This window comes from Dama dama, chromosome 7 (assembly GCF_033118175.1).
Source record: "Dama dama isolate Ldn47 chromosome 7, ASM3311817v1, whole genome shotgun sequence".
In the NCBI taxonomy this organism is placed as follows: domain Eukaryota; kingdom Metazoa; phylum Chordata; class Mammalia; order Artiodactyla; family Cervidae; genus Dama; species Dama dama.
This window is the reverse complement of record NC_083687.1, coordinates 5,920,667-5,948,173: the sequence shown is the minus strand read 5'-3', so window position 1 is coordinate 5,948,173 and position 27,507 is coordinate 5,920,667. Positions and strand designations below refer to the sequence as shown.

General features: G+C 39.9%; 1 protein-coding gene across 5 annotated transcripts in view; it reads left to right on the top strand.

Annotated features, from left to right (window-relative positions):
- Positions 1-27,507, top strand: part of ZNF451 (zinc finger protein 451) — a 126,776-nt gene that overhangs the window by 95,530 nt on the left and 3,739 nt on the right. For 2 of the 5 annotated variants that reach the window (XM_061146330.1, XM_061146331.1), the window contains exons 12-14: positions 6,217-6,347; positions 7,203-7,389; positions 15,130-15,198. In XM_061146330.1, the coding sequence (XP_061002313.1) occupies positions 6,217-6,347; positions 7,203-7,389; positions 15,130-15,198 (387 nt within the window). The remainder of the gene's footprint in view (positions 1-6,216; positions 6,348-7,202; positions 7,390-15,129; positions 15,199-27,507) is intronic. The other 3 variants (XM_061146333.1, XM_061146332.1, XM_061146334.1) reach the window with 3 other exon arrangements.

Sequence of the window (27,507 nt, the reverse complement as noted above, 5' to 3'; positions counted from 1 at the left end):
TTCTAAGGCTTAGGTTTTCTTTGTTTTTCTCTTTAGGTTTTCTTTTCCTAGTTGTTTTAGATGTAAGGTTAAGTTGTTTATCTGAGACTCTTCTTGTTTCTTGAGGTGAAGATTGTATTGCTGTAAACTTCCCTCTTAGAACTGCTTTTGCTGCATCTCGTAGGTTTTGGACCATGCTTTCATTTTCATTTGTTTCTAGGTGTTTGTTTAATTTCCTCTGATTTCTTTAGTGATCCAATGGTTGTTTAATAGCAAATCACTTAACTGCCATTTGTTTGTGTTTCTTAGAGTTTTTTTCTTATAGTTTATTTCTAATCTTCTAGTGTTGTGGTCATAAAAGATGCTTGATATGATTTTGATTTTCCAAAATTTACCAAGGGTCACCTTATGGCCCAGCATGTGGTCAGTCCTGGAGAATGTTCTGTGTATGCTTGATAAGAATGTGCAGTCTGTTGCTTTTAGATGGAATATTCTATAAATATCATTTAAGTCCAGCTTGTCTAAAGTGTCATGTAAGGCCTCTATTTCCTTATTAATTTTCTGTCCAGATGGTCTCCCCTTGATGAAAGTAGAGTATTAAGTTCCCCACTATTAATGTGTTACTGTCAATTTTTCCATTTATATGTGTTAACATTTGCCTTGTGCATTGTGGTGTTCCTGTGTTGGGTGTATATATATTTATAATTGTTGTATCTTCTTAGATTGAATCCTTGATCATTATGTAGTGTCCTTCTCTGTCTCTTATAACAGTCTTTGTTTTAAAGTTTATTTTGTCTGATATGAGTATTGCTGCTCCATCTTTCTTATGATTTCCATTTGTGTAAAATACCTTCTCCTATCCTCTTACTTTCAGTCTGTAAGTGTCCCTAGATCTGAGGTGGGTCTCTTGTAGATAACATGTATATGAGCCTTGTTTTTGTATCCACCCAGCCAGTCTTGTGTCTTTTGCTCGGTGCATTTAAATTTTAGATAATTAATGGTATGTCTGATCCTATTACCATTCTTGGTTGTAGCTTCTTCCATTTCATCACTTGGACTGTATCATGCCATTCCCTTCTGGCTGTAGAGTTTCTGTTGAGAAATCGGCTGATAACCTTATGGATTTCCCTTTGATGCTGTTTTTCCTTTTTCCCTTGTTGCTTTTGATATCTTACCTTTGTCTTTAATTTCTGTCAGTTTGATTACTCTGTGTCTCAGTGTGTGTCCCCTTGGCTTATCCTGCCTTGTACTCTCTGTACCTCCTGGACATGGTTGACTGTTTCCTTTCTCATGTTGGGAAAGTTTTCAGCTGTTATCTTTTCAAATATTTTCCTGGGTTCTTCCTGTCTTTCTCTGTCTCTCCCCTTCTGGAACCCGTATTATGAGAATATTGGTGTGGTTAATGTTGTCCCAGAGGTCTCTTAGGCTGTCTTCATTTCTTTTCATTCTTTTTTCTATATTCTGTTTTGCAGCGTGATTTCTACCGTTCTATCTTCCAGGTCACTTATCCATTCTTCTGCCTCAGTTATTCTGCTGTTGATTCCTTCTAGTGAGGAGATGGTTGGATGGCATTACCAACTCAGTGGACTAGAGTTTGAGCAAGTTCCAGGAGTTGGTGATGGACAGGGAAGCCTGGTGTGCTGCAGTCCATGAGGTTGCAAAGAGTTGGACACAGCTGAGTGACTGAACTGAACTGAGTGTATTGTTCATTTCTGTTAGTTCTTTAATTCTTCTAGGTTTTTGGTAAACATTTATTGCATCTTCTCCGTTCTTTTTCCAAGATCCTAGATCATCTTCGCTATTATTATTCTGAATTCTTTTTCTGGAAGGTTGCCTATTCTCCAGTTGATTTAGTTGTTTTTTGGGGATGTATCTTGTTCCTTCATCTGGGATATGATCCTGTTTCTTTTCATTTGGTTAGCTTTCTGTGACTGTGGTTTTCTTCTTGGGATTGCAGAATTGTAGTTCTTGTTTCTTCTGTCTGCCCTGTGGGTGAATGAGGGTAAGAGGTTTGTGCAAGCTTCTTGATGGAAGGGACTGGCTGTGGGGAAAACTGGGTCTTGCTCTGATGGGCAGGGCCATACTCAGGAAAACTTTAATCCACTTGTCTGCTGATGGGTGGGGCTGTGCTCCCTCCCTGTTACTTGTTTGACCTGAGTCACCCAGTCCTAGAGTCTATAGGTTCTATGGTAGGGCTGATCGCAGCCTCTAAGAGAACTTATACCAAGATGCATCTACCAGGACTGCTACCACTACCCCTTTCCCCATGGCAGGCTACTGCCAACCCTTGCCTTCTGTAGGAGATCCTGAAGCACTCACAGGCAAGTCTGACTCAGTTTCCTGTGGGGTTACTGCTCCTTCCCCTGGGTCCTGGTGGACACACGGTTTTGTTTGTGCCCTCCAAGAGTAGAGTCTCTGTTTACCCTAGTCCTGTGGAATATCTCACTGGCTTTCAAAATCAGAGTCCCTGGGGATTACCTATCTGTTTGCCTGATCCCCAGCTGAAAAACGTGATGTGGGGCCTCAGTTCAGTTCACTTGCTCTGTCATGTTCAACTCTTTGTGACTGCGTGGACTGTAGCACACCAGGCTTCCCTGTCCAGCAACAACTCCTGGAGCTTGCTCAAACTCACGTCCATCTATCTAGTCGGTGATGCCATCCAACCATCTCATCCTCTGTCCTGGGAGCACTTTAACAGCATGACATTGAGTGTAACTCTTCAGATGCCATCCAACCATTCTCCTCCCCCCTTCAGTCTTTGCAGCATCAGGGTCGTTTCCAATGAGTCAGCTCTTCACAATAGGTAGCCAAAGTACTGAGTTTCAGCTTCAGCATCAGTCCTTCCAATGAATATTCAGGACTGATTTCCTTTACAACTGACTGGTTTGATCTCCTTGTAGTCCAAGGGACACTCAAGAGTCTTTTCCAACACCACAGTTCAAAAGCATCAATTCTTCTGCGCTCAGCTTTCTTTATGGTCCAGCTCTCACATCTATACATGACCACTGGAAACACCATAGCCTTGACTAGACGGACCTTTGTTGACAAAGTATTGTCTCTGCTTTTTAATATGCTATCTAGGTTGGTCATAACTTTCCTTCCAAGGAGCAAGTGTCTTTTGATTTCATGGCTGCAGTCACCATCTACAGTGATTTTAGAGCCCAAGAAAATAAAGTCTCTCACTGTTTCCATTGTTTCCCCATCTATTTGCCATGAAGTGATGGGACCGGATGCCATGATCTTAGTTTTTTTAATGTTGAGCTTTAAGCCAGCTTTTTTACTCTCCTCTTTCACTTTCATCAAGAAAGGCTCTATGCTTTCTGCCATAAGGGTGATGTCATCTGCATATCTGAGGTTATTGATATTTCTCCTGGTAATCTTGATTCCAGCTTGTCAGCAGTTCACATGATGTACTCTGAATATGTTAAATAAGCAGGGTGACAATATACAGTCTTGATGTACTCCTTTCCCAATTTGGAACCAGTCTGTTGTTCCATGTCCAGTTCTAACTGTTGCTTCTTCACCTGCATACAGATTTCTCAAGAGGCAGGTCAGGTGGTCTGGTATTCCCATCTCTTGAAGAATTTTCCACAGTGTTGTGATCCACAGAGTCAAAGGCTTTGGCATAGTCAATAAAGCAGAAATAGATGTTTTTCTGGAACTCTCTTGTTTTTTCAGTGATCCAACGGATGTTGGCAATTTGATCTCTGGTTCCTCTGCCTTTTCTAAATCCAGCTTGAACATCTGAAAGTTCACGGTTCACATATTGCTGAAGCCTGGCTTGGAGAATTTTGAGCATTACTTGACTAGCGTGTGAGATGAGTGCAATTGTGCAGTAGTTTGAACATTCTTTGGCATTGCCTTTCTTTGGAATTGGAATAAAAACTGAGCTTTTCCAGTCCTGTGGCCACTGCTGAGTTTTCCAAATTTGCTGGCATATTGAGTGCAGCACTTTCACAGCATCATCTTTTAGGACTTGAAATAGCTCAATGGGAATTTCATCACCTCCACTAGCTTTGTTTGTAGTGATGCTTCCTAAGGCCCACTTGACTTCACATTCCAGGATGTCTGGCACACCATCCTGATTATCTGGGTCATGAAGATCTTTTTTGTATAGCTCTTCTGTGTATTCTTGCCACCTCTTCTTAATATCTTCTGCTTCTGTCAGGTCCATACCATTTCTGCCCTTTTTTGAGCCCATCTTTGCATGAAATATTCCCTTGGTATCTCTGATTTTCTTGAAGAGATCTCTAGACTTTCCCATTCCTTTGTTTTCCTCTCTCTCTTTGCATGGATCACTGAGGAAGGCTTTCTTATTTCTCCTTGCCATTCTTTGGAACTCTGCATTCAAATGGGTATATCTTTCCTTTTCTCCTTTGCTTTTCGTGTCTCCTCTTTTCACAGCTATTTGTAAGGCCTCCTCAGACAGCCCTGTTGCCTTTTTGCATTTCTTTTCCTTGGGGATGATCTTGATCACTGCTTCCTGTACAATGTCACGAACCTCCGTCCATAGCTCTTCAGGCTCTCTGCCTGTCAGATCTAATCCCTTGAATCTATTTGTCACTTCCACTGTATAGTCATAAGGGATTTGATCTAGGCCATACCTGAATGGTCTAGTGGTTTTACCTACTTTCTTCAATTTCAGTCTGAATTTGGCAATAAGGAGTTCATGATCTGAGCCACAGTCAGCTCCCAGTCTTGTTTTTGCTGACCATATAGAACTTCTTTATCTATGGCTTCAAAGAATATAATCAGTCTGATTTCAGTGTTGACCATCTGGTGATGTCTATGTGTAGGGTCTTCTCTTGTGTTGTTGGGAGAGGGTGTTTGCTATGACCAGTGCGTTCTCTTGCCAAAACTCTATTAGCCTTTGCCCTGCTTCATTCTGTACTGCAAGGCACGTGTTACTCCAGGTGTTTCTTGACTTCCTAATTTTGCATTCCAGTCCCCTATAATGAAGAGGACATGTTTTTTGGGTGTTAGTTCTAGAATGTCTTGTAGGTCTTCATAGAACCATTCAACTTCAGCTTCTTCAGCATTACTGGTCGGGGCATAGACTTCAATTACTGTGACATTGAATGGTTTGCCTTGGAAACAAACAGAGATCAGTCTGTCATTTTTGAGACTGCATCCAAGTACTGCATTTCGGACTCTTTTGTTGACTATGTGGCTAGTGCATTTCTTTTAAGGGATTCTTGCCCACAGTGGTAGATATAATTGTCATCATATAATGGTCATCTAACTACAGGCCTGCCTTTAAGCCTGTCTTGTCTTCGGACATTCCTTTCTCACTGAGCTTAATCATTGCTAGCTTTTGGTTTAATTTGAGAAATGTGAGACTCTTCGTTTCACTGGAACACTTAGGGGCCATTGTGGGGTTATTAACTGGCCTACTTTCAATATTGTGTCTCAGGGAGTAGGATGCCCAAAGGGGGAGAAAGGCAGTGAAGGGCAAGTCGGTGGCGCGATCAGAATGTGCAGAACATTTGTTAGTTAAGTCTGCTGTCTTGTATGGGCATGGTTTGTGGTGCACCCAAGCAATTACAATGGTAACATCAGTGATCACCATAACAATGTAATAATGATGGAAAATTGTGGAATATCATGAATATCATCAGATAGAAAGTTAGCAAATGTTGGATTAATGACATTTATAAGCCCACTTAAGGCAAAGTTGCCAGAGATCTTCAATTTGTAATTAAAAAAAAAAGTATTAAAGCACAGTACAATGAAATATGGTGCGTTTGCCACATTTGATAGGAAACCGTATACAAAGAAGAGGATTAGGATTTCAGATAGAAACCCACTGACCTGGATAAGGCTTTTAGTAAGTCCAGCTTTCCTCATTGCCCACTTTTTAAATTCAGCAAGCAGCCTTAACATACTTGTAAAAAATCCACTAATGCATATGTTCATGTAGAACACCACCAGAGAATTTCACACACATCACTATGCTTCTGCTTAACGTCCCTGTGAGTCTTCCACTTACTAGTCAGGCTTGGGGCAGGTGTCTACTTTGCTGAGGTTTCAGCAGCACACTGGTCATGCCTGGGCTGCAACTGCCTGTTCTGCCTTCTACTTTGGTACTTTTTTTCTAGAAACATTTTTTTCCTAGTATTTGTTTTTCCTTATGGAATTTTCAGTTGTGTCTGTTGTTCTGTTCTTGCTTCTTTTGTTTGACTCATCATTTATGCCTGTTCTGAACAACAGTCTTGTTTATTGTTCTCACCATCTTAGGAGGGAACACCAACTGGAAGCCTCCGGCCCACTGTAAGGTCTACAACTACCTGAGCAGGATTGGCTGCTTCTTCCTGCATCCTCGCTGCAGTAAGAGGAAGGATGCTGCTGATTTTGCCATATGTATGCATGTGAGTCACTGCCTTATTCAGAATCTAATTTGAATCTAGGACCCATTTGGATTAATTCTCCCACTTAAATCATAATGACACTGTAGATTCCTTTTCAGTGCCTTGTCTTTCGTATAAAAACCTTTTGCGTCAAGTTCTACTTAAGACCGTTGGGAGCAGGAACCCGTAGCACATGGTTACTGCTTCATTCCCAGTTCTAGCCAGCCCTCAGCTGTCCCACGGTAGAACCTTAACTGTTTCTAGAATAAATGATTAGGAGGTGTCACTCCCTGACGCATGAGGCGCTTCCACATATAACATCTCTGGAATGAGCAGGCCCCGTGACAGTCACTGTTGGCCCAGGTGGAATATGCATTTGCTTCTGTCTCAGCTAGTCGCCTGGAGAAACGACCCACCTGAGACCCAGTTTAAATTAAATTTTCTGCTTAAGCGTTTCTGTGTCACCCTGATAACATGAATTTACTCTGTAGACTTGTTGACTGCTGCTTATGTTTTAAACCACAAGATAATTTCTTTTTCCATCTAGCTAGTTTTAAGGTTGAGCTTGCTTGCCTTACTGTTACTTTGCTTACTTTAGCCCTGTTACTCTTCCACCTTTATATGGGGTCCTTCTCTTTTTTCTTTCTCTCTTAGTGGCACATTAAACAGTTTATCTTAAAGTTGACAGCACTTTACATTTTTTAAATATGGTATTAATATATTTTATTTGTGAATGAGATCTTTATATCATACTTTAGTGGGAGCAAGGGGATACACTAAATACATCTTTCTAGGTAGGCGTTCATTCTGAAATAGCTTGTAACTTGATTGGAAGCACGGATGCTGATTTGATGTGTGCCATTTGTTCCAACTTAGGCTGGCCGTCTAGATGAACAGCTGCCCAAGCAGATTCCTTTCACCATCCTCTCAGGAGATCAAGGTTTTCTGGAGCTAGAGAATCAGTTTAAGAAGACTCAGAGGCCAGCACATATACTCAACCCTCACCACTTAGAGGGAGATATGATGTGTGCCTTGTTAAATAGCATATCTGACACCACCAAAGGTATGCAGCTGCAGCCTCAGGGCAAACCGCCCAAAAGGAGGAGACTTCACTGCTGAGAGACGCCAATAAACTGCTGTCCACTCTCGCCCTGCCGCCTGCTTACTAAACCGCCACGCACTCATGCTTCTGTTGTGTTTCATTCCTTATCTACTTTCATTTTGAGTGTATTAGAAGGAGAATGAATTCGTGATTTTCTGGAGCCCTTTTTCGTCTAAAGGATAAAATTTATATTCGTATATTTAATGGTTTGAAATATGCTATTAGAGTTTTGCAAAGCTCAGAATCTGGATCTTCATTTTGTTTTGGAAATTCTAAATTTATCTTCAGTTTTTCAGAAAGCAAAGTGCTTATAGGAGAAACCAGAAAGCAGTAAATATGGCAATACCAAAACAAAAAAAGAGCATTTAGGAGGTTGACAGTGACAGGATGCAGCCGTGAGCGATCTTTTTTGCTTTGAAGGGCTAGGAGCGCCTGTCCTGCACTCTCTGCCTTTCTGAGATTGTTCAGTGAATGCATGCTGGTGGCCAGTTTAACTAACCAATATTTAGGAAAGGATATAATTCTAGGGACCCAGATGGTTTTTGTTTTTTTTTTTAATTTCTGAAGTAAATGTGGGTAAGAGAGAATAAAAGAATAGTTTTAAAATATCCTAATAAGTTGCAGCCATGGAAAGACTTTGAAGGTATTGATGAATGACTTCAATGAGAAACTGACTACTTCTTGGAATGTTTATTATTTGCCTTTACATTTCCCAAGTATGCCCTCCTCCTTGCTAATTTCTTCATTTCATATATGTAAAGCCACATTTTGATTGAAGATCTATTCTGAAGAACTTTGCTCTGATCACTCATTGCAATGGATCAATTCAAAGTTAGGAACCATTAAGCTGCTGGCACACTCGTGCTCTTGAAAGGAAAGTCAACTCTATTTTGCTTATTTATGTCATATTTTAGCACTGAATTTTATCTTCCTATTCTGTAGTTTTTGTTTTCATTCACTTGCTTTTTTTGTTTGTGCCTTTTTTTCCTTTCCTTTCTTTTTAAAAATATTTTGATTAATATTTTTATTGGAGTATAGTTGCTTTGCAGTGTCGTGTTAGTTTCGGGTGTACAGCCATGTGAGTGAGTTACACATACGCCTGTAAACCCTCTTTTAGATTCTTTTCCCACATTGCCGAGTACCGAGTCGGATTCCCTGTGTCCGTGGCTTTTTTAACTGCTTTTTCTTCCGTTCTTTTACCATCCCTTCCCCGGTCCTTAAAAACATCTATGTAATATCATAAAATATTTAACTTTTACCTTTGCCACCTAAGCCAGCCCCCTTGTCTTCATCCTGCTGCTCTTGGGAGCATTGCTTTGGTATTGAGACCTGTTATGATTTTGCCTTTCTTTCAACTTTATTTGGAGTGAAAGCTGCATATAAATAGGTCTGCATGGGTATGTTAGGGTTAGAGGTAAGGTGTAGGCTATTGTTATATACCGAAGTTCTTTTATGAATATTTCTTATACTCTACATATTTTTAAAATCATTTATTCATAGTCAGTGCTCATTTGAACTTACTGCTCTTTGGGGGAACATGTGTACTTTATTTTGAATTTTTGTGATAAACAGAGGCAATGCAGTGTATAAAGAAGGGCATGGGCTTTTGTTCAAATGCTAACGTTGCTGCTTCTGATTTCAGGCAAAGTTGTTCAACTTTTTGTGAGTCTCACCTTCATATCTCTTAAGTTTGTAAGAATTAGTGATACATATAGTGTCTAGAGTAGGAAAGTGCATAGTGAAGTGAAGTGAAAGTCGCTCAGTTGTGTGCGACTCTCTGCGACCCCATGGACTATACAGTCCATGGAATTCTCCAGGCCAGAATACTGGAGTGGGTAGCCTTTCCCTTCTCCAGGGCATCTTTCCAACCCAGGGATCGAACCCAGGTCTCCTGCATTGCAGGCGGATTCTTTACCAACTGAGCTATCAGGGAAGCCCAGAAAGCACATAGGTGCTCCGTAAATAGCAGGTATTATTAATTATTGACTCTGCCAAAGCCTTTGACTGTGTGGATCACAGTAAACTGGAAAATTCTTAAAGAGGTGGGAATACCAGAGCACCTTACCTGCCTCTTGAGAAATCTGTATGCAGGTCAGGAAGCAACAGTTGGAACTGGAAATGGAACAGACTGGTTCCAAATAGGAAAAGGAGTACGTCAAGGCTGTATATTGTCACCCTGCTTATTTAACTTCTATGCAGACTACATCATGAGAAACACTGGGCTGGAGGAAGCACAAGCTGGAATCAAGATTGCCGGGAGAAATATCAATAACCTCAGATATGCAGATGACATCACCCTTATGGCAGAAAGTGAAGAAGAACTAAAGAGCCTCTTGATGCAAGTGAAAGAGGAGAGTGACAATGTTGGCTTAAAGCTCAACATTCCAGAAAACTAAGATCATGGCATCCGGTCCCATCACTTCATGGCAAATAGATGGGGAAACAGTAGAAACAGTGGCTGACTTTATTTTTCTGGGCTCCAAAATCACTGCAGATGGTGATTGCAGCCATGAAATTAAAAGACGCTTACTCCTTGGAAGGAAAGTAATGACCAACCTAGACAACATATTAAAAAGCAGAGATATTACTTTGCCAACAGAGGTCCGTCTAGTCAAGGCTATCGTTTTTCCATTGGTCATGTATGGATGTGAGAGTTGGACTATGAAGAAAGCTAAGCAGTGAACAATTGATGCATTTGAACTGTGGTGTTGGAGAAGACTCTTGAGAGTCCCTTGGACTGCAAGGAGATCCAACCAGTCCATCCTAAAGGAAATCATTCCTGAATATTCATTGGAAGGAGTGATGCTGAAGCTGAAATTCCAATACTTGGGCCACCTGATGTGAAGAACTGACTCACTGGGAAAGACCCTGATGCTGGGAAAGATTGAGGGCAGAAGGAGAAGGGGACGACAGAGGATGAGATGGTTGGATGGCATCACCGACTCAATGGAAATGGGTTTGGGTGGACTCCGGGAGTTGGTGATGGACAGGGAGGCCTGGCGTGCTGCAGTCCATGGGGTCTCAAAGAGTCGGACACGACTGAGCAACTGAACTGACTGACATAAAAAGGAAACATGATTCCCAGCCACTATGTGTATATTTTTAGATTTTCTTTCCACTGTTTTCTTTTTTTAATTGTACTAAAATATACATAAGATTGGGCTTCCCTGATGACTCAGATGGTAAAGAGTCCAGCTGCAATGTAGGAGACCCAGGTTCTATCCCTGGGTTGGGAATATACCTTGGAGAAGGGAATGGTTACTCACTCCAGTATTCTTGCCTGGAGAATTCCATGGACAGAGGAGCCTGTGGGGACTACAGTCTGTAGGGTTTCAGGGTTAGACACGACTGAGCAACTTAATACTTTCACATGTAAGATTTACCATGTTAACCATTCTGAAATGTCACTCAGTCACGTCCGACTCTTTGTGACCACATGGACTGTAGCCTGCCAGGCTGCTGTGTTCATGGGTTTTTCCAGGCAAAAATATTAGAATGAGTTTCTATTTCCTTCTCCATGGGATCTTCCCAACCCAGGGATCGGACCCAGATCTCCTGCATTGCAGGCAGATTCTTTACCACTGAGCCACCTGGGAAACCTGTTGTGTGGTATTAACTGCCTTCACATTGTTGTGTGGCCATCACCACCCTCCATCCCCAGAACTCCTTTCATCTTGAAAACTGAAACCCCATGCCCGTTAAACAATTACTCACCACTGTCCTTCCCCCAGCCCCTGGGGAGCCAGCATTCTGTCTCCTGTCTATGAATTTGACTATCCTGAGTGTGTCCTGTAAGTGAAATCATGCTGCCTTTCTGTTTTTGTGACTGGCTTATTATTTCACTGAGAAAAACGTTTCCTCAGGTTTTGCCCATGTTATAGCCTGTGTCAGAGGGTCCTCTTTAAGGCTGAGTAATACTCGGTTGTATGTCTGTACCCCTTTTGCTATCCTTTTACCCACTGGTGGACACTTGGTGTGTGTCCACGCTTCAGCTGTTGTGAACCATGTTGCTCTAACCATGGGGGCAGACCTTTCTCCCAGACCCTGCTTTCAGTTTCTGTGAGTACATGCCCAGACATGTGGTTGCTGGATCACATGGTGGTTCTGTTTCTAATTTTTTGAGAAACCTCCATACTATTTTCCACATGGACTATAATATTTTACATTCCCACCAATAGGCCATGAAGGCTTCAGTTTCTCTACATCCTTGCTAACAATTGTTATTTTCTGATTTTTGTTTTGGATAGTAACCATCCTAGTGGGTACATAGTGGTGTCTAATTTTGGTCATTTCCATTTTCCAAATGAGCATCTTTTCATATGCTATAGCGAATGCATTTTAAAATTAATGAAAATTATTAAAATTAAGTGGCCAAAGAAGTATAGCCTTTAAGTCACATATTTCATTTAGGTCTGAATTTAAAGATGCTTTTGTAACTCTGAAATTTCAAACAGTGTTATACTGAATCATAGTATGTTCAGATTCAGTTTGATTTAAGACAGTTATCTTTTTTTTTCCTTCATGGAAGACTGTGAAAGGCCTGGTAATAAACTTTATAACTAATTGGAAAATCAAAGACCAGTGATTTTTGTGGGTAACTTTATTCCTTCACCTTTCCTAACAAATGGCCTTAAGAATAATAATAGTTTTTGTTAAGAAATGGTATTTAATATGCATTAGAACTGAGAAGCATCTCTCAGTGCACAAACATCGGCGTGCACCCTGCACACGCTCATAGGTACGGAATGTTACTGTGGATACTGTTTGGGATCAATCGGTTACTCTCTGTAGCAAGATGAGCCTTTAAATTAAGATTGAGTTTTGAATGTGTCATGGTTTTTGCCCTGTAAACTCAGTCTCCTATGCATCAGGGTTCCAGCACCAGCATTTTGATTACAGTATGTGTGTATCCCTGTGGAGACATGTAAAAATATTAACCTGTCCTGAATTGACACCCATGGCCCCCTTATCCTTCTATTAGTTCTATTTTATATTGTACTGATTTTCACTTTTTAAAAGTTTACCAAGATACATGGATGCTTTCTAGTGATCCTGGTCAGAGGAGCCTGGTAGGCTTTTTCTTTTTTTAAAACTTTCACATTTTATTCACAAATATGTGTTCACTCTAACTCAGGCCCCATATTTCAACGATGCAGTCAACAACTTGTCACTTCAGTGTTGTTTTAAAGAAGAAAAAGGGAACTCATCTTTTTACTGAGGACCTACTGTGTGCCAGCTCCCATGCTAGGTGTTTTTTGTATTTGTAGTGTTGAAGATGTTTATAACAGTCAAAGAACTTCTTCCGCGTGTTATTTAATCCTTCTTGCATCACTGTGAGGTGGGATGTGTTAGGTTGCCCCCTTTCGTACATGGCGGAACAGAGGCCCATGTTGAAATAGCTGGCTGGGGCCAGAGCCATCGTCTGCGAAGGCTGAGGTTCTCATTGATGCGAAGCCCCGATTTTATGTCGTAGAGAATCCAGTGTGCATTGTTGGCTCTTACCACATCCTTGAAGGATGAAGATGAGAGACGCTCTGCTACAGTCTAATGACTTTGCAGAGTATGTGTAGATACCAACTATGAACACTTCAAAAATTAGCAGTTGGGAAGATGCTTTTTCTCTTTGTAGCAGATAAAAAGATTTGATTGTGCATTCTGGTCCTTTAAAAAGTAAGCTGGTTGTGTGTCAAACATAGTCGACTTGTCATCGTAAGTTCCCTAGGATCTTTTGTAAGTGAACTAAGAGGCCCTGTTTTCTTCTCTCGACTGTACAACTGCAGTCACAGTGTGTGAGGCAGGCTGCGTTAGAGGAGCCAGGTCGGCGGCGTTTTTATCTGCGCTGTGTGATGTTGCTCCTGGTTGTCACGTGCTCTAAGATAAAATAACTGCTACTTGGTTTTATATAAGCTCTTAAAGATCTGTTTGTGTAAAGAACTTGACATTATCTTATAGGTTAGTTCAAGAATATTGATTGCCTTTATGTTAGATTTTCTCTTTAAAAAGTTTTGTGTATTTAGGTGTTTATAGTTCTTCAGTAATTAAACATCTTCCTTTGAATTTTATATAAAGTTTGAACTTTCCTAGAATATTTTTTCCTCAGTAATACAAGGGTGAACTAGAGCATAGGCTGTTATGAAGTACTGAATTTAAATTGAAAACAGACTTTAGTAAAGTCTGTTTACTGTTTAAAGACTTTAGTAAAGTCTGTTTAAAACATAGTACGTTTCAAAATGATTTTTGTTGAATCTGAACACTGTTCGTGGCCATCTGGTTTATGACCCTGGGACTTTGTTGTATTTTTTTGGTTTGTGTCTTCATTTTGAAATGAATGGGATGGAGGTTGGTACCAATTACACAGGTTTCTAAAGCCATCTTGAAAATAGGGCACATGAGTTTACCCCTGCTGTGAAAGTTTAGGTGACTGAAGCAGTGGCGTGCCCTGTTGAATAGGCATTATGTGAAATAGCTGTTAAACCTAATTCTGAGCTTCTGTCTGCCTCTTTCCATATGATACAATTAATTCTATGCAGGGTACTGAAGACAGAAAAAATTAATCATGATTTTCTGTTTTGTGGGTGGTGCTGATTGAGGCAAAAGAAACCTTAAAGAATGTTTACAATCTAGTGTCAGACTCGTAGTCCTCAGGCCCACATAAGCCTTCACTGCAGTGATGGATTATTTAGACCAGTTACAACACGCTGCTTTTGACTGGCCTTGACTTTGAATTATAATAATGGAAAGCTTGGGCATTTTCTTTGTTCCTAATGTTTGAAGAATTAATTTTTCTGTTCTTCAAATTGTAAATGTAATGTTTTATTTCACTAAAACATAGCTTAAAATATTTGAAGTAGTAAGTGTATATAACATATTGTAGAAAAAAACATTGTTTTTGCTGGAATAGCAAAAGATGACATAATAAATTTTTGCACTAAAGGAATATAAGAGTTATACAGAGGTTTCTATTTGTAGACTATGGTAAATTGATTAATTTTTAAATGTATATTTGAGTATTTTACATATTTTCATATACATGTCCATATGATTTGTATTCAGTTATTTAAACCCTGATTCAGTCACTCTGATAGAAATTTATATAAATGTAGTGAAAGTGAGAGCCAGGTTCCTGGTGGTTTAAGTGGCTTTTGTTAACCATGTCATTGTTTTAAAGCCTGAGGGCTCTCACTAGTAAGCATATAAGACATCAGCTGAGTCTGTGGCATGCAGAGGCATTATTAATAATAAACGTATGTCTCTATAGAGATGAATGCTTGTGATTTTCAAACTACAGGAGAATTTTTTTTGTCACCACTAAAAAATCTTTTAAAGATGATTTAATGCCAATGAAACTTTGGAATCTATTTGCTGGATCCAAATATATTAGCTTTTTCAAATTTACAGTTTAAAAAAAAATACTGAAACTTATTTCCTAAACATACAAAAAAACTTTTTCCAATAATTTTTTGAATGTAGAGCTAAAAGTGAATTACCTATTTCATTTTTATTTTTTCTTGATTTAAGTAGTAGTATTTGATAATCATTTTTTAAAAAATACTAGGGAAAGTTGTGTAATACTAATGATTGTAATTAGTAAGCTTGGGTATGGGAGGAGACATTGAAAGTCATACCATTTTAGAGTACATAAATTAATAGCACGGTAACTTTTTCAGAAGTACATTTGCGTTTATTGATTCTTCCTTACAGAATGTGACAGTGATGATAACCTGGGTATAAAAAGTGCTTCAGTGGGAGAAGAATTCAGATCCGCAGAAGGTAACCTAATGGAGTTAACCCTTCACCTAACTGATTCTCTGTTTTTTAATTTCTTCCTCTCTTACTTCATCCCCCTCCTCCCTCCTCCCGCTGTGTTTTGTTTTGTTTTTTAAAGCTGTTCTTTCGTTTAAAGGATAGTTTGCATTTCCTTGTGTAAGATACTAGCATAAATAAGCTTTTATCGGAGCCTGTCCACGCTCTCGTGTAAGTATGGCCCGCGCTGTTGCTTTCTCGCCACAAGAACATTAGTTGTGACACGAATGGTGTAGATCCTGCCCCACCCCGCAACCAAACCTAAAATAATTATTTTTTGACCCTTTGCAGAAAAAGGTTGCTGTCCTGGGGCTAGGAAAGGATTTTGGTTTCCTAATTTTTATTCAAGTAGTATTAAGTTAAGAATATTAAAAAGTTATGCAGTGGAACTACGAAAGCAAGCACTTATATCAGAATATTACAGGATTTTTTTCTATAAATTAGTTATGTTTCCCTTCATAGGTTTAAGAGAACTTTCGATATCACTTCACATCAAATCATTTACCAACTGCCACTGTATGGTTGTGATGTAACTCCAGCTTTTACTGTGGTTTTTCTAACCGACTGCGCTTTTTAATAACCCTGGGCGGGAAATGAAACAACAGGATTTGGGGAAATAAGCTTACTGAAAGTTGAAACTCTCATATTGGCATCTTTGACATTCAAGATTAATAGTAGGAGTCTTTTTGTTTGTTTGTTTGTTTTTAATTTTTTGGCCACGCCACACAGCATGGGGGGTCTTAGTTCCTCAACCAGGGATGGAACCCATGCCCTCTGCGGTGGAAGCATGGAGTCTTAACCACTGGACCACCAGGGAATTGCCACAGTAGGAGTCTTAATATACGTTCCAATGTGGTGGTTGTTGGTGGAGATTTGAGAGTGGAAGTGTATAACTAGGGAAGGAAACGTGGCAAGACAGGCACGCAGAATGGCCCGCTGTTGCGTTTCTGTTCGCTGGGCTGCTCTAGAATACAGTGAATCTGACTAGGAGCTCACTTCTTGCTGTCTGGGGTAGGGAGTTTGAGTCTGGCAGTGGAATTGATTCTATTCAGTGAAGATTCTGTTCAGAGAAGACTGATCTTTCTTATAGTCAAAATTCATTGGTTAAACAAAATTGGCAGTAAGTCAACGACCTAATTGGAAGCAAGTTTTCTGACCAGCTTGTTTTCCCAACATGGTCTTAAGGTCTGGCTTGGTGCTAAGCAGCCACATAATGACAGGTTAAACAGATGAAAGAATGCTTGTGAGTTTTAAACAGAAACTGCCAGCTAAGTGGTTTATGAAGTCCACGAAAAGATAAATACATTGAGCACCTAAGTACTTCAGACTTTGCAATCTTCACTTACTACCCATGACTAATCCCATGGAAAATGCCAAACAAAATTATAACTTTTAAATAACCACACTTGAAAAACCTCCATAGTCCTGTGGGCTCCTAGCTAACCCAGGAAATATGAGATCTGTATCACTGAATATGTATTGGAATTTCTAGCATTTTGTATCTATGTTGTACATTTTATGGCTGGGAGATTTTGAGAGTTTTTACATTTTTATCACTTCTTAGTTTGGAAAAAGTATTATATTAGTGGATTCAAGAAAAGATACTTTAAACTTTTAATTGTCCTATGCAGTAGAGATATAATGTTCTAATTTCAAGAAAAATCAAAGTGGTGTCACGTGTGTTTTCATTTCCTGCTTTATGTAGAATGAGTATGAGAGGCACACAGTGTCCACTTGTAAGTTACTGAGCGGTGGCCTCCTCTGTACTTGCCTCCAATGCCTTCCTTTCCCTTCCTTTTCACCCAGCAAGAACCAGCTCAAATATCACTCTCTTAGGTTGAATTGCCACTTTGTAGACAGTTTTGTATGATCAGTGCCTCTTAGATCTTCTATCTTTAGAGAAAGCTAACCTCCCATCTCCAGACTCCCTCTGGTTTAAATATTTTTTTGTTTGTATTTCTCATGCCCACCAGACTGTGAGCCATTCAAGGAGTAGGATCATGTTTTATTTATCTTTATTTCAACAACACCTAGCACAGGGTTTTAGCACTAAATGATTGTTGAATGAATAAACTTGTAACAAACTCAAAATAAGTTAGGGCTGCTAGGACCTACCTCCCTATAGTGGGATAAAGGAAATTAAGACAGAAACCATTTGGCTGGAGAATATTGGGTGATTTTGTTGACCCTGCACCATGGAAGCAAAGTGAAGCTCTAGTCCAAACCTAATAGCAAAACTCAGAGTTTAAAACTTCTCAAATCTCTTCTTATTCCTTCTCAACACAGCATTTTAAAAGCCTGACAGATGGGTGGTAAAAAGCAGGGTCAATTTGCTTGCGACTTTTTGCCCTGGCAAAAGGCAGTTTCTTTTGTGGCCTCCTGTCTCCTCTCCCCCCACTGTGATGATCTCAGTCTTTGTTGTTCTCTGTAGACCTGTGAGAGTTTCTAACTACCCAAGCCCATTATAAAGGGCCTGCTTCTGTGAGTGATTAATATTGTCCAAGTCCCTTGCCTTCACTGTGCGTCAGTTTCCTCCATTTTAAAAACAGAAACACTAGCATACCTGCCTTACTGGAGTAGCCTGGCACGTGGTAAGCAGTACGTGTATTGGTTGCTGCTGCTTGTGGGAATCTTGGTTTCCCAACCAGGGATCAGACTTGCACCTTTAGTAGTGAAAGCATGGAGCCAGGGAATTCCCCATGATGGTGATTATTATCATTATTCACTGTTTACCTGCACCTCAGGTCTGCTCTGGAAGTATACACGTTCAACAGAGGTTTTCTGACCCAAATCCCTGGAAAAGAAGTAAAAGACAGCATTATGTGGATTTCTGCTGATGTAAAACCATCTTCCTATAAATGTCAGCAGTTTGCCTTAGAGTTCCTTCAATTAATAGCAGTTATCAGTACAATTATTAATATTATAACAAATAGTAAAACTAACATAAACAGTAAAACAGTATAACTCTGTGGCCAGTTTAAGGAACAGAGAAAGAAGAGACTACTGTGTTCAGTTTTTACTTGAATTGTGTATGAAAAAAACCTAAGACATTCAGAATTGCTGTTAATTCTAACAACCTATGAGAGTCAGAATATTTCCCCTATTTTTCATAAAAACTTAGTCTTCCAAACATTTAGTAATTTGCCTTCAGATTCATAGCCTCCAAATGAGTGGAGCATGATTTAGTATAGGCGTTCTAACTCCTATTGCTGAGTTCTTTCTTATTTAGTCATATTACCTCTCTTTCAAAGAGAATGAAATTAAGGCAGAGAGGAAAGAGAATAAGGGAAATACAGACTGAGCCATAACAAAGAAAAACAAGGACATATTTGCTATAAGTGTCCTGTATTTCTCCATGTAGCTTTGAGTCACTGTCTAATTTCCTGTCGTTTCAACCTGAAGGGTTCCCTTATCATCTCTTGGAGGGCAGAGTTGCTAGCAACAGATTCCTTTAGTTTTTATCTAGGAAAGTCTTGATTCCTCCTCCATTCTTTCTAGATATAGAATTCTTACTTGACAGATTTTTGTTTTCTCTTATAGCATTTTAAACATGTTCTCTCACTGTCTTCTGGCCTTCATGATTTTTGTGAGAAATAAGCTGTTCGTCTTACTAAAAATGGCTTATATGTGAAGAACTTGCTTTCCTCTTGCTGCTTCTGTTGACTTTGACTTTTGATAGTTTAACTATAACACGTCTTCAACATGAATCTCTTTGAGTTTCTCCTGTTTGGAGTTTGTTGGGCTTCTTGGATGTGTAGATTCATATCTTTTATCAAATTTGGAACGTTTAAAATCTGCTGATTCTTTTTTCTATCTGCTTAGTTTTGTTAAACTCCTGTAACAAATTTTTCAGTTTAGTTGTACTTTTCAGCTCCAGAATTTCTATTTGGTGGCCTTTCATAATTTCTACCTCTTTATGATATTCTCATTTTGTTCATACATTGTTTTCCTAATTTCCTTTACGTCTTTGCTCATGGTTTACTCTAGGTCTTAGACCATAAGACAGTTGGTTTAAAGTCTTTGTTTACTAAATTCAGTATCTAGGTGTCCTCAGGGACAACTTAATTCAATTTTTTTTCACTTTGTATACTTTCCTGTTTCTTTGTATTATTTGTGTTTTTTATGAAAATTGGGTGTGCAAATATTATAATGTAGTACTTTGGAAATCAGATTCTCTGTCTCCTCCATAGTGTGCTGTTTGTGATTGTCGAAGGCTGTAGTTGTCCATGTGTTTAGTTCCAGATTATTTTTGCAAAAACTGTATTCCTTGTCATGTTTCGTCACTGAAGTCTCTGTTCCTTTAGCTTGTGTTCAACTATTGTTTTGACAGAGATTTCCTTGAGTACCAGGAGCAAACAGCAGTCTCTCCTGAGCTTCAGCTGTGTGCTAGCACCTTCAGCGTTTAGCCAGCGCTGCACCGAGCCTGGGTGCGCAATGGTAAAGAGTCTGCCTGCACTGCAGCAGCCAAGGAGACTCAGGCTCGACCCCTGGGTCGGGAAGGTCCCCCGGTGGAGGAAGTGGCAACCCACTCCAGTATTCCTGCCTGGGAAGTCCTATGGACAGAGAAGCCTGGCAGGCTAAAGTCCATGGGGTCACAGGGTTGAAGTGACTTAACACGCAAGCATGCACTGAGCCTACAGATCAGCCAGTGGCAAAGGCTTAGTGTCTTCTTGGGTATTTCTGAGCATGCACCCTGTACTGGGTGTGTGCCTGGTTTCTGAATTCCCCAGCACACGAAGGTGCTTTTGAATGCCCTAATTTCCCAAGGAAATTCTCTTCATGGCTTTCGCTCCCAGATAGTAGGTGTTCTGTTGTATGTCTCACCCATCAGCTTTTATCCCAGGCCTTTTGTCTGCCTCACACTGTTTCTGAGCCATGCAGACTGCCCTTCTGCCCGGTGTAGGCCCTGAGCTTGGTAAAGTAGACGTGATGGCTTGCTTCAGTCCTTCAGATACAGGATAGAACAGACACAGTAAGCTGTGAGTTCTGCTCTGCTCTGCCTGGAACCAGGGACAAGGGTCCCACACCAGGAGTACGGGCTGCTGCAGGGAGGGGTAGGGAGGTGGTGGGGGAAGGGCAAGTGAAGATGCCACTCGGCTTTCCTATGTTTCTGTTTTTGTTTTCAATTATTTTTTTGGCTGCACTGGGTCTCTGTGGCTCTCGTGTGGGCTTTCTTGAGTTGCGGTGAGCAGGGGCTGCTCTTCCTTGCTGTGTGCGGGCTCCTCATTGTGCTGGCTTCTCTGCTGTGGAGCGCAGGCTCAGCGGTTGTGGGGCCTAGTTGCTCTGAGGCATGTGGGGTCTTCCTAGGTCAGGGGTGGAACCGTGTCCCCTGCATTGGCAGGCGGATTCCTATCCACTGCACCACCAGGGCAGTCCCCCTACAGGTTTCTGTGTGGCCTGTGTCTTGATTCAGCGTTTGCTTGGTTGCTGTGAACCTTTGAGGATTTTCCAAACTTTTGAGAAAGTTGTTTTTGCCTGACAGTTCAGGCGTGTATTTCACTGTTTCCTGTGGAAGGTCGGGTGTTTGGAACTGCCTGTTCTACCGTTTTGTTGAATATTCACCCTAGGACCTATTCTTTTTCTTCATGTCAGTTTTGCAGAATAATGTTTTGCAAGAAATTTGTCCATTTTACCTTGATTGTCAAATGTACCTACCAGTGTAAAGTTGTTCATAGTAGTATTCCTTTATTATGTATTTTTTATTTCTTTAGGATCACTAATGATGTCATGTCATTTTTTTCCCTAATATTGGTAATTTTTGTTTTCTTCTTAAACTAACTAGAAGTTTTATCAGTTTAATTGGTCATTTCAAGGAGTGAACAGTTTTTAGTTGATAATTTCTTTTTGGTCTGCTTTCCATTTCATTGATTTCTGCTCTTTATTATTTCCTTCCTCCTACTTTGGGCTTAAACTTTGTCATCTATTTTTATAGCTTCTTAATGTGACAGCGAGGCAACTCTTCGCATGAGGTGGCCAAAGTATTGGAGTTTCAGCTTCAGCATCAGTCCTTCCAGTGAACACCCAGGACTGATCTCCTTCAGGATAAACTGGTTGGATCTCCTTGCAGTCCAAGGGACTCTCAAGAGTCTTCTCCAACACCACAGTTCAAAAGCATCAATTTTTTGGCGCTCAGCTTTCTTCACAGTCCAACTCTCACATCCATACATGGCCATTGGAAAAACCATAGCCTTGACTAGATGGACCTTTGTTGGCAAAGTAATGTCTCTGCTTTTTAATATGCTATCTAGGTTGGTCATAACTTTCCTTCCAAGGAGTAAGCGTCTTTTAATTTCATGGCTGCAATCACCATCTGCAGTGATTTTGGAGCCCCCAAAAATAAAGTCTGATGCTGTTTCCACTGTCTCCCCATCTATTTCCTATGAGGTGATGGGACCAGATGCCATGATCTTAGTTTTCTGAATGTTAAGCTTTAAGCCAACTTTTTCACTCTCCTCCTTCACTTTCATCAAGAGGCCTTTTAGTTCCTCTTCACTCTCTGCCATATGGGTGGTGTCATCTGCATATCTGAGGTTATTGATATTTCTCCCGGCAATCTTGATTCCAGATTGTGCTTCCTCCAGCCCAGTGTTTCTCATGATGTGCTCTGCATAGAAGTTAAATAAGCAGGGTGACAATATACAGTCTTGACGTACTCCTTTTCCTATTTGGAACCAGTCTGTTGTTCCATGTCCAGTTCTAACTGTTGCTTCCTGACCTGCATACAGGTTTCTCAAGAGGCAGGTCAGGTGGTCTGGTGTTCCCATTTCTTTCAGAATTTTCCATAGTTTATTGTGATCCACACAGTCGAAGGCTTTGGCGTAGTCAATAAAGCAGAAATAGATGTTTTTCTGGAACTCTCTTGCTTTTTCGATGATCCAGCGGATATTGGCAATTTGATCTCTGGTTCCTCTGCCTTTTCTAAAACCAGCTTGAACATCTGGAGTTCTCGGTTCACGTATTGCTGAAGCCTGGCTTGGAGAATTTTTAGCATTACTTTACTAGCGTGTGAGATGAGTGCAATTGTTGGAAAAGACCATGATGCTGGGAGGGATTGGGGGCAGGAGGAGAAGGGGACGACAGAGGATGAGATGGCTGGATGGCATCACCGACTCGATGGGCATGAGTTTGAGTAAACTCTGGGAGTTGGTGATGGACAGGGAGGCCTAGCATGCTGCAGTTCATGGGGTCGCAAAGAGTAGGACACGACTGAGCGACTGACCTGAACTGAACTGAATGTGACACTTAGACTGTTGATTGAATTTTTTCTTGTTTTTTAAATGTAAACATTTAAAAATGTTTATTTCCCTCTAAGCCAGGATGAGCAAGCTTTAAGCTTTTTCTGTAAAATACTAGATAGTAAATATGTTAGGCTTTGTAGGTCCCGTGGTCTGTTAGTTACTCAGCTCTGCTATTACAGCATGAAAGCAGCCATTCTCAATACATAAACAAAGGAGTGTGAAGTATACTGTGAAATTGCATTTACAGAAATTACTGGTGGACTGGATTTGGCCCACAGACTGTAATTTGTCGACTTTCTTCTTTTTACTGTGTTCCACAACCTAGACAGCATGTTAAAAAACAGAGACATTACTTTGCCAACAAAGGTCCATCTAGTTAAAGCTATGGTTTTTCCAGTGGTCATGTATGGATGTGAGAGTTGGACTATAAAGAAAGCTGAGCCTGAGGAATTGATGCTTTTGAACTGTGGTGTTGGAGAAGAGTCTTGAGAGTCTCTTGGACTGCAAGGAGATCCAACCAGCCCATCCTAAAGGAAATCATTCCTGAATATTCTTTGGAAAGACTGATGTTGAATGAAACTTCAATACTTTGGCCACCTGACGTGAAGAACTGACTCATTGGAAAACACCCTGATGCTGGGAAAGATTGAGGGCAGGAGGAGAAGGGGACAACAGAGGATGAGATGGTTGGATGGCATCACCAACTCCATGGACATGAGTTTGAGTAAACTCCAGGAGTTGGTGATGGACAGGGAGGCCTGGTGTGCTGCAGTCCATGGGGTCACAAAGAGTTGGACACGACTAAGTGACTGAACTGACTGTGTTGCACAAATTTTCATGTTTTTGCTGTCAGTTTGAAATATTTTCTAATTTTCCTTATATTTTCTCCTTTAATCTATTGACTCTTTAGATATATTGTTGAATTTACAAATATTAACATTTGAATGTCTTATTATTTCTAATTTAATTTTGTTGTGGTAAGAGAATATACTCTAAAATTTAAAACTTTTGCTATTTATTGAGACTTTTCATGGCTCAACCTGCGGTCTGTCTTGATGAATATTCTGTATGCACTTGAAGAGAATGTATTTTGAGTAAAGTACTTTATCAGTGTCAGTTAGGTCAAAGTGGTTGATAATATCAGATCTTCATCCTCAGTGATATTTTTTTTTTCTAGTTAACCTATCAATTACTACAGTAGTGAGCTTCTTCATCAAGGATTGTAGATTTTATTTTTTCCCTTTAGTTCTGTCATTTTGTATTTTGTGTTTTGCAATTCTGTTTTTAGTTGCATATACATTTCTGATGTGTCTTCCTAATGAACTGATCTGTTTAGCATTATGATATTATGAAATGTTCTTTATCTCTGGTAATACCTTTTATCATGAAATTTTTTTGTCTGATATTAATATAGCTACTCAAGCTTTCTTCTGCTTAATATTTACACAGTGTATATTTTTCCATCCTTTTACTTTCAGTCTATTTATATCTTTATTTTGAAACTACGTCTCTTATAAAAACACCGTAAAGTTTGATCTTACTTTTTGATTTACTCTGACAATCTCTCCAGTTTTTATGGTTGTTCTAAAGGTTACAATATATAGTTTTTTGCTTTTGTTATAAACGCTATAAAAAAATATTATTTTTTGCTCTAAACATTGCTTTGAGTTTTAAAGAAAGAAAAGAAGAAAGATATAGTTTTTAATATTTATCCACATAGTTACCATTTCAAATGACCTTTCATTCTTTCCACTAGATTACAATTTCCATCTGATGTTCTATTTTTTCAGCCTAAAGAATTTCCTGTCCTATTTTATATTAATGTAATGCAGTTTTGCTAGTGTTGAATACTCTATTTTCATTTGTGAAAGTATCTTTATTTTCCCTTTAATTTTGAAGTATATTTTCTCTGGCTTTAGAGTTCTGGTTAACTGGTGTTTTTCTGCAGCACTTTAGAGCCCGAGCTCCATTTCCTTGTCTTGTGGCCGGGCTCCTCTGTTTGTCATGACAAATGGCCATAGCTTCTATTATTACTCCCCTATATGCAAATATGTCATTTTTCTCCTCTTGTTGCTCTTAATATTTCCTCTTTGTCCTTGGATTTTAGCAGTTTTTGATAATGTCCCTAGATGTAGCTGTGTTTGTATCCTACTTGGAGTATTCTTAGCTTCATATATCTGTAAGTTTATAAGTTTCCCCCAATTATTTCTTCACAATTTTTTGTCCCACTTTCTGTCTCCTGTTCTTTTGGAACTCCAGTTATGCATGTTAGATGGTTTAGATTTATCCACAGATTTCTCATTTTCTTCCAGTATTTTTTCTCTTTTCTTCATATTTGATCATTTCTATTGTTCAGTCTTCAAGTTTATTGTTCAACCTTTACCACCTCCAGTGTTAAGCTGACTTAGTAAATTTTCAAACATGTGTTTCTCAGTTGTAGAATATCTGCTTCATTTTCTTTTTAATAGTTTTTATTTCTCTGTTGAGATTTCTTATCCACTCAACCTTATGTCCTTAAAAATATTTTTAACGTTTCTTAAATCTCTCTTCTGTTAATTCCAGGAGCTTGATTATCTTGGGGGTCAGTTTCTTTTGACTGCTCTTCCTCTTGACTGTGCCTCACATTTCTTGTTTCTTTGCAAGTCACATGATTTTTTATGTATGCTGGATGTTTGTGATGTAAATTATAGATTCTCAGAATTCTGTTAACTTCCTCTGAGGAATTTTTTTTTTTTCTTGTAGGTAGTTAACTTGCTGGACTTGGACACCAAACTCTTTCTCCGCCACAGCAGGCAACAGTCGCTTGCTTCTTTTAGCTTTCCAACTGCTGTTTCTCACCGACAATCTTGGGTCCTCTCTCGTGTATGCAGAGTTCAGAAGTCAACCAAGGATTTGTAGATTCGGAGGATTCTCTTCTATTACTTTCTCATCTCTGCTGGGATCTCTCTCTGCCGTTCCTGCCCTTCTGCCGCCAGCTCCCCCTCGCACCCTCTCTGTCATCTGTCTCTGACTCCTCAGTTTGCGTCTGGTTTCCCAGGGATGTAGGCATGCCCTAAGGCAAAAGAGGAACAACACAAAGCGTAAAGCTGCATATTTAGCCCTGTGTAATTCATTTATTTCAATAATTAACTTCTGTCCTGTTTCTACCTGATTTTTGTTGTTCTTTAGTGCCTTAAAATAGTTTATAATTGTTATGTAGGGGAGAATTAATCCAATATAAGCTACTCTACTGTTATTGGAAGTGGAACCACTTAGTTGCTTTCATTTTTATCCATTTTAACTGTCAAGTTTAATTCCTGTAAGGTCACTGTAGATGTTAATGTTTTTGTATATACTTCTGCTATTTCATTCTTAGCTTTCTCTTTTTGTTTTTTCCAATTGGTGTGTATGCTGTGTGTGTGTTTCTGTTCTTTCTGTGGTTACCTTGGCATTTTATCACATTTTTTATATGTAATTTAAAGAGTAAAGTATATGTACATGTTGTCTGCCTCCATGAAACAATAAATGGACTCTGGAACACTTCAGCTCTGATTCTTTTCCCCAACTTATATGCTGGTCCTCCAGATTTCTGGTTTTCTCTGTGTGTATGTGTGTATATAATGCACACAGAAATTGTATAAAACATCTTAAAAAAGAGGTGACCATCTTTCAGATTAAAAAAGAGTATTGCCAGTGGATTGATTTCCTGGGGCTGCTCACCTAAGTGCCACAAACTAGGTGGCTTAAAACAACAGAAATTGTCTCTCAGTTGTCGAGTTCACCCATCTCAGGTCAGGCTGTTGGCAGGGCCGTGGTGCTGCTCCCAGATTCTGGTGGTTACTGTCAGCTGTAGGTGAGGGAAAGTTGCATGGCTCGAGGTAGCCTGGGCCTGGACCCTCCTGGTCCTCCCCACCATTCTAATGCAAAACAAAGAACTCTCTCACCCAAAGGAAAAATGGACATTAGGTTGATTACGCCCAGCTCCCAGCCAGTCCAGCCTCTGGCCAGTCTCCAAACTTCCTTGCCCCAGCTGTTCATAAGAGATAACTACTCGAACAACCTTGGAGAACAGGCCCCCTTAAGACAGTAGCTTTCCACATACATGCCTGTATATACTTACTCTTTTCTTGGGTCAGTGCAGCAGCTCCTAATCTGACTGCTGCCCCTTCTCGCCTCGTTAAAGGTGATCTGTTCCTGTAAAGTGCTGGTCTCCGTCTTTTTCTGAACCTCTCCTTCTCTAACCCCCTTATCCTACAGTAGGCATTCCTGGGCTTGTAGATGCATCTGTGTGTCTCTCCGTCCATCCTGGGGCCATCTTCTCCCTGAGTGTCCATCTTCACGTGGTGTTTTCTTCCAATAAGGACGTCAGTCATGTTGAATTAGGGCTCACCCTAGTGACCTCATCTTGGTCACACCCACAAAGACCCTATTTCCAAATTAGGTCACATTCACAGGTACCAGGGTAAGGACATATCTTGAGGGGGCACACTTCAGCCCACAATGATCAGTTCCCTAGATCAGTTCCCCTCACTTAATTTCAGTTAATTAAAGCACAAATAGCCACATATAGTCAGTGTGCATCATACTGAACAGCACAGTCATGGTTCGTATTACTGATGCTTTGTGTCTGAATGCCTTTAGTTAACATTGTTTTACAGATTCATCTGATTGTTAGCATGTAGCTTTGGTTTGTTCATTTCCAGTACCTATATGATAATTTTACACATAAATCAATTCATGTATCACTTACAGACATTTGTTGGCTGTTGCAAATAATTCCCACATTTCTAGGAATATATACTGAGGTGGAGACTTGCTGACATTCAGCTCTAGTAGATTATGGCAAGGTTTTTAACAAAAGTAGAGTTGTTCCATGTTTTTTTCATTCCAGTAGTTACTGTGAGCTCCTATTGATCTACATTTTCACTAATCATTGAATTATTGGTCTTTTTAATTTTACCTAGTGATAGGCATTTTTTTGTGGTTTGAATTTACATTTTTCTGATGAATAATGTTTACTTGGCCTTTTGACATCTTTTGCCAGTGCCTTTGCAGATTT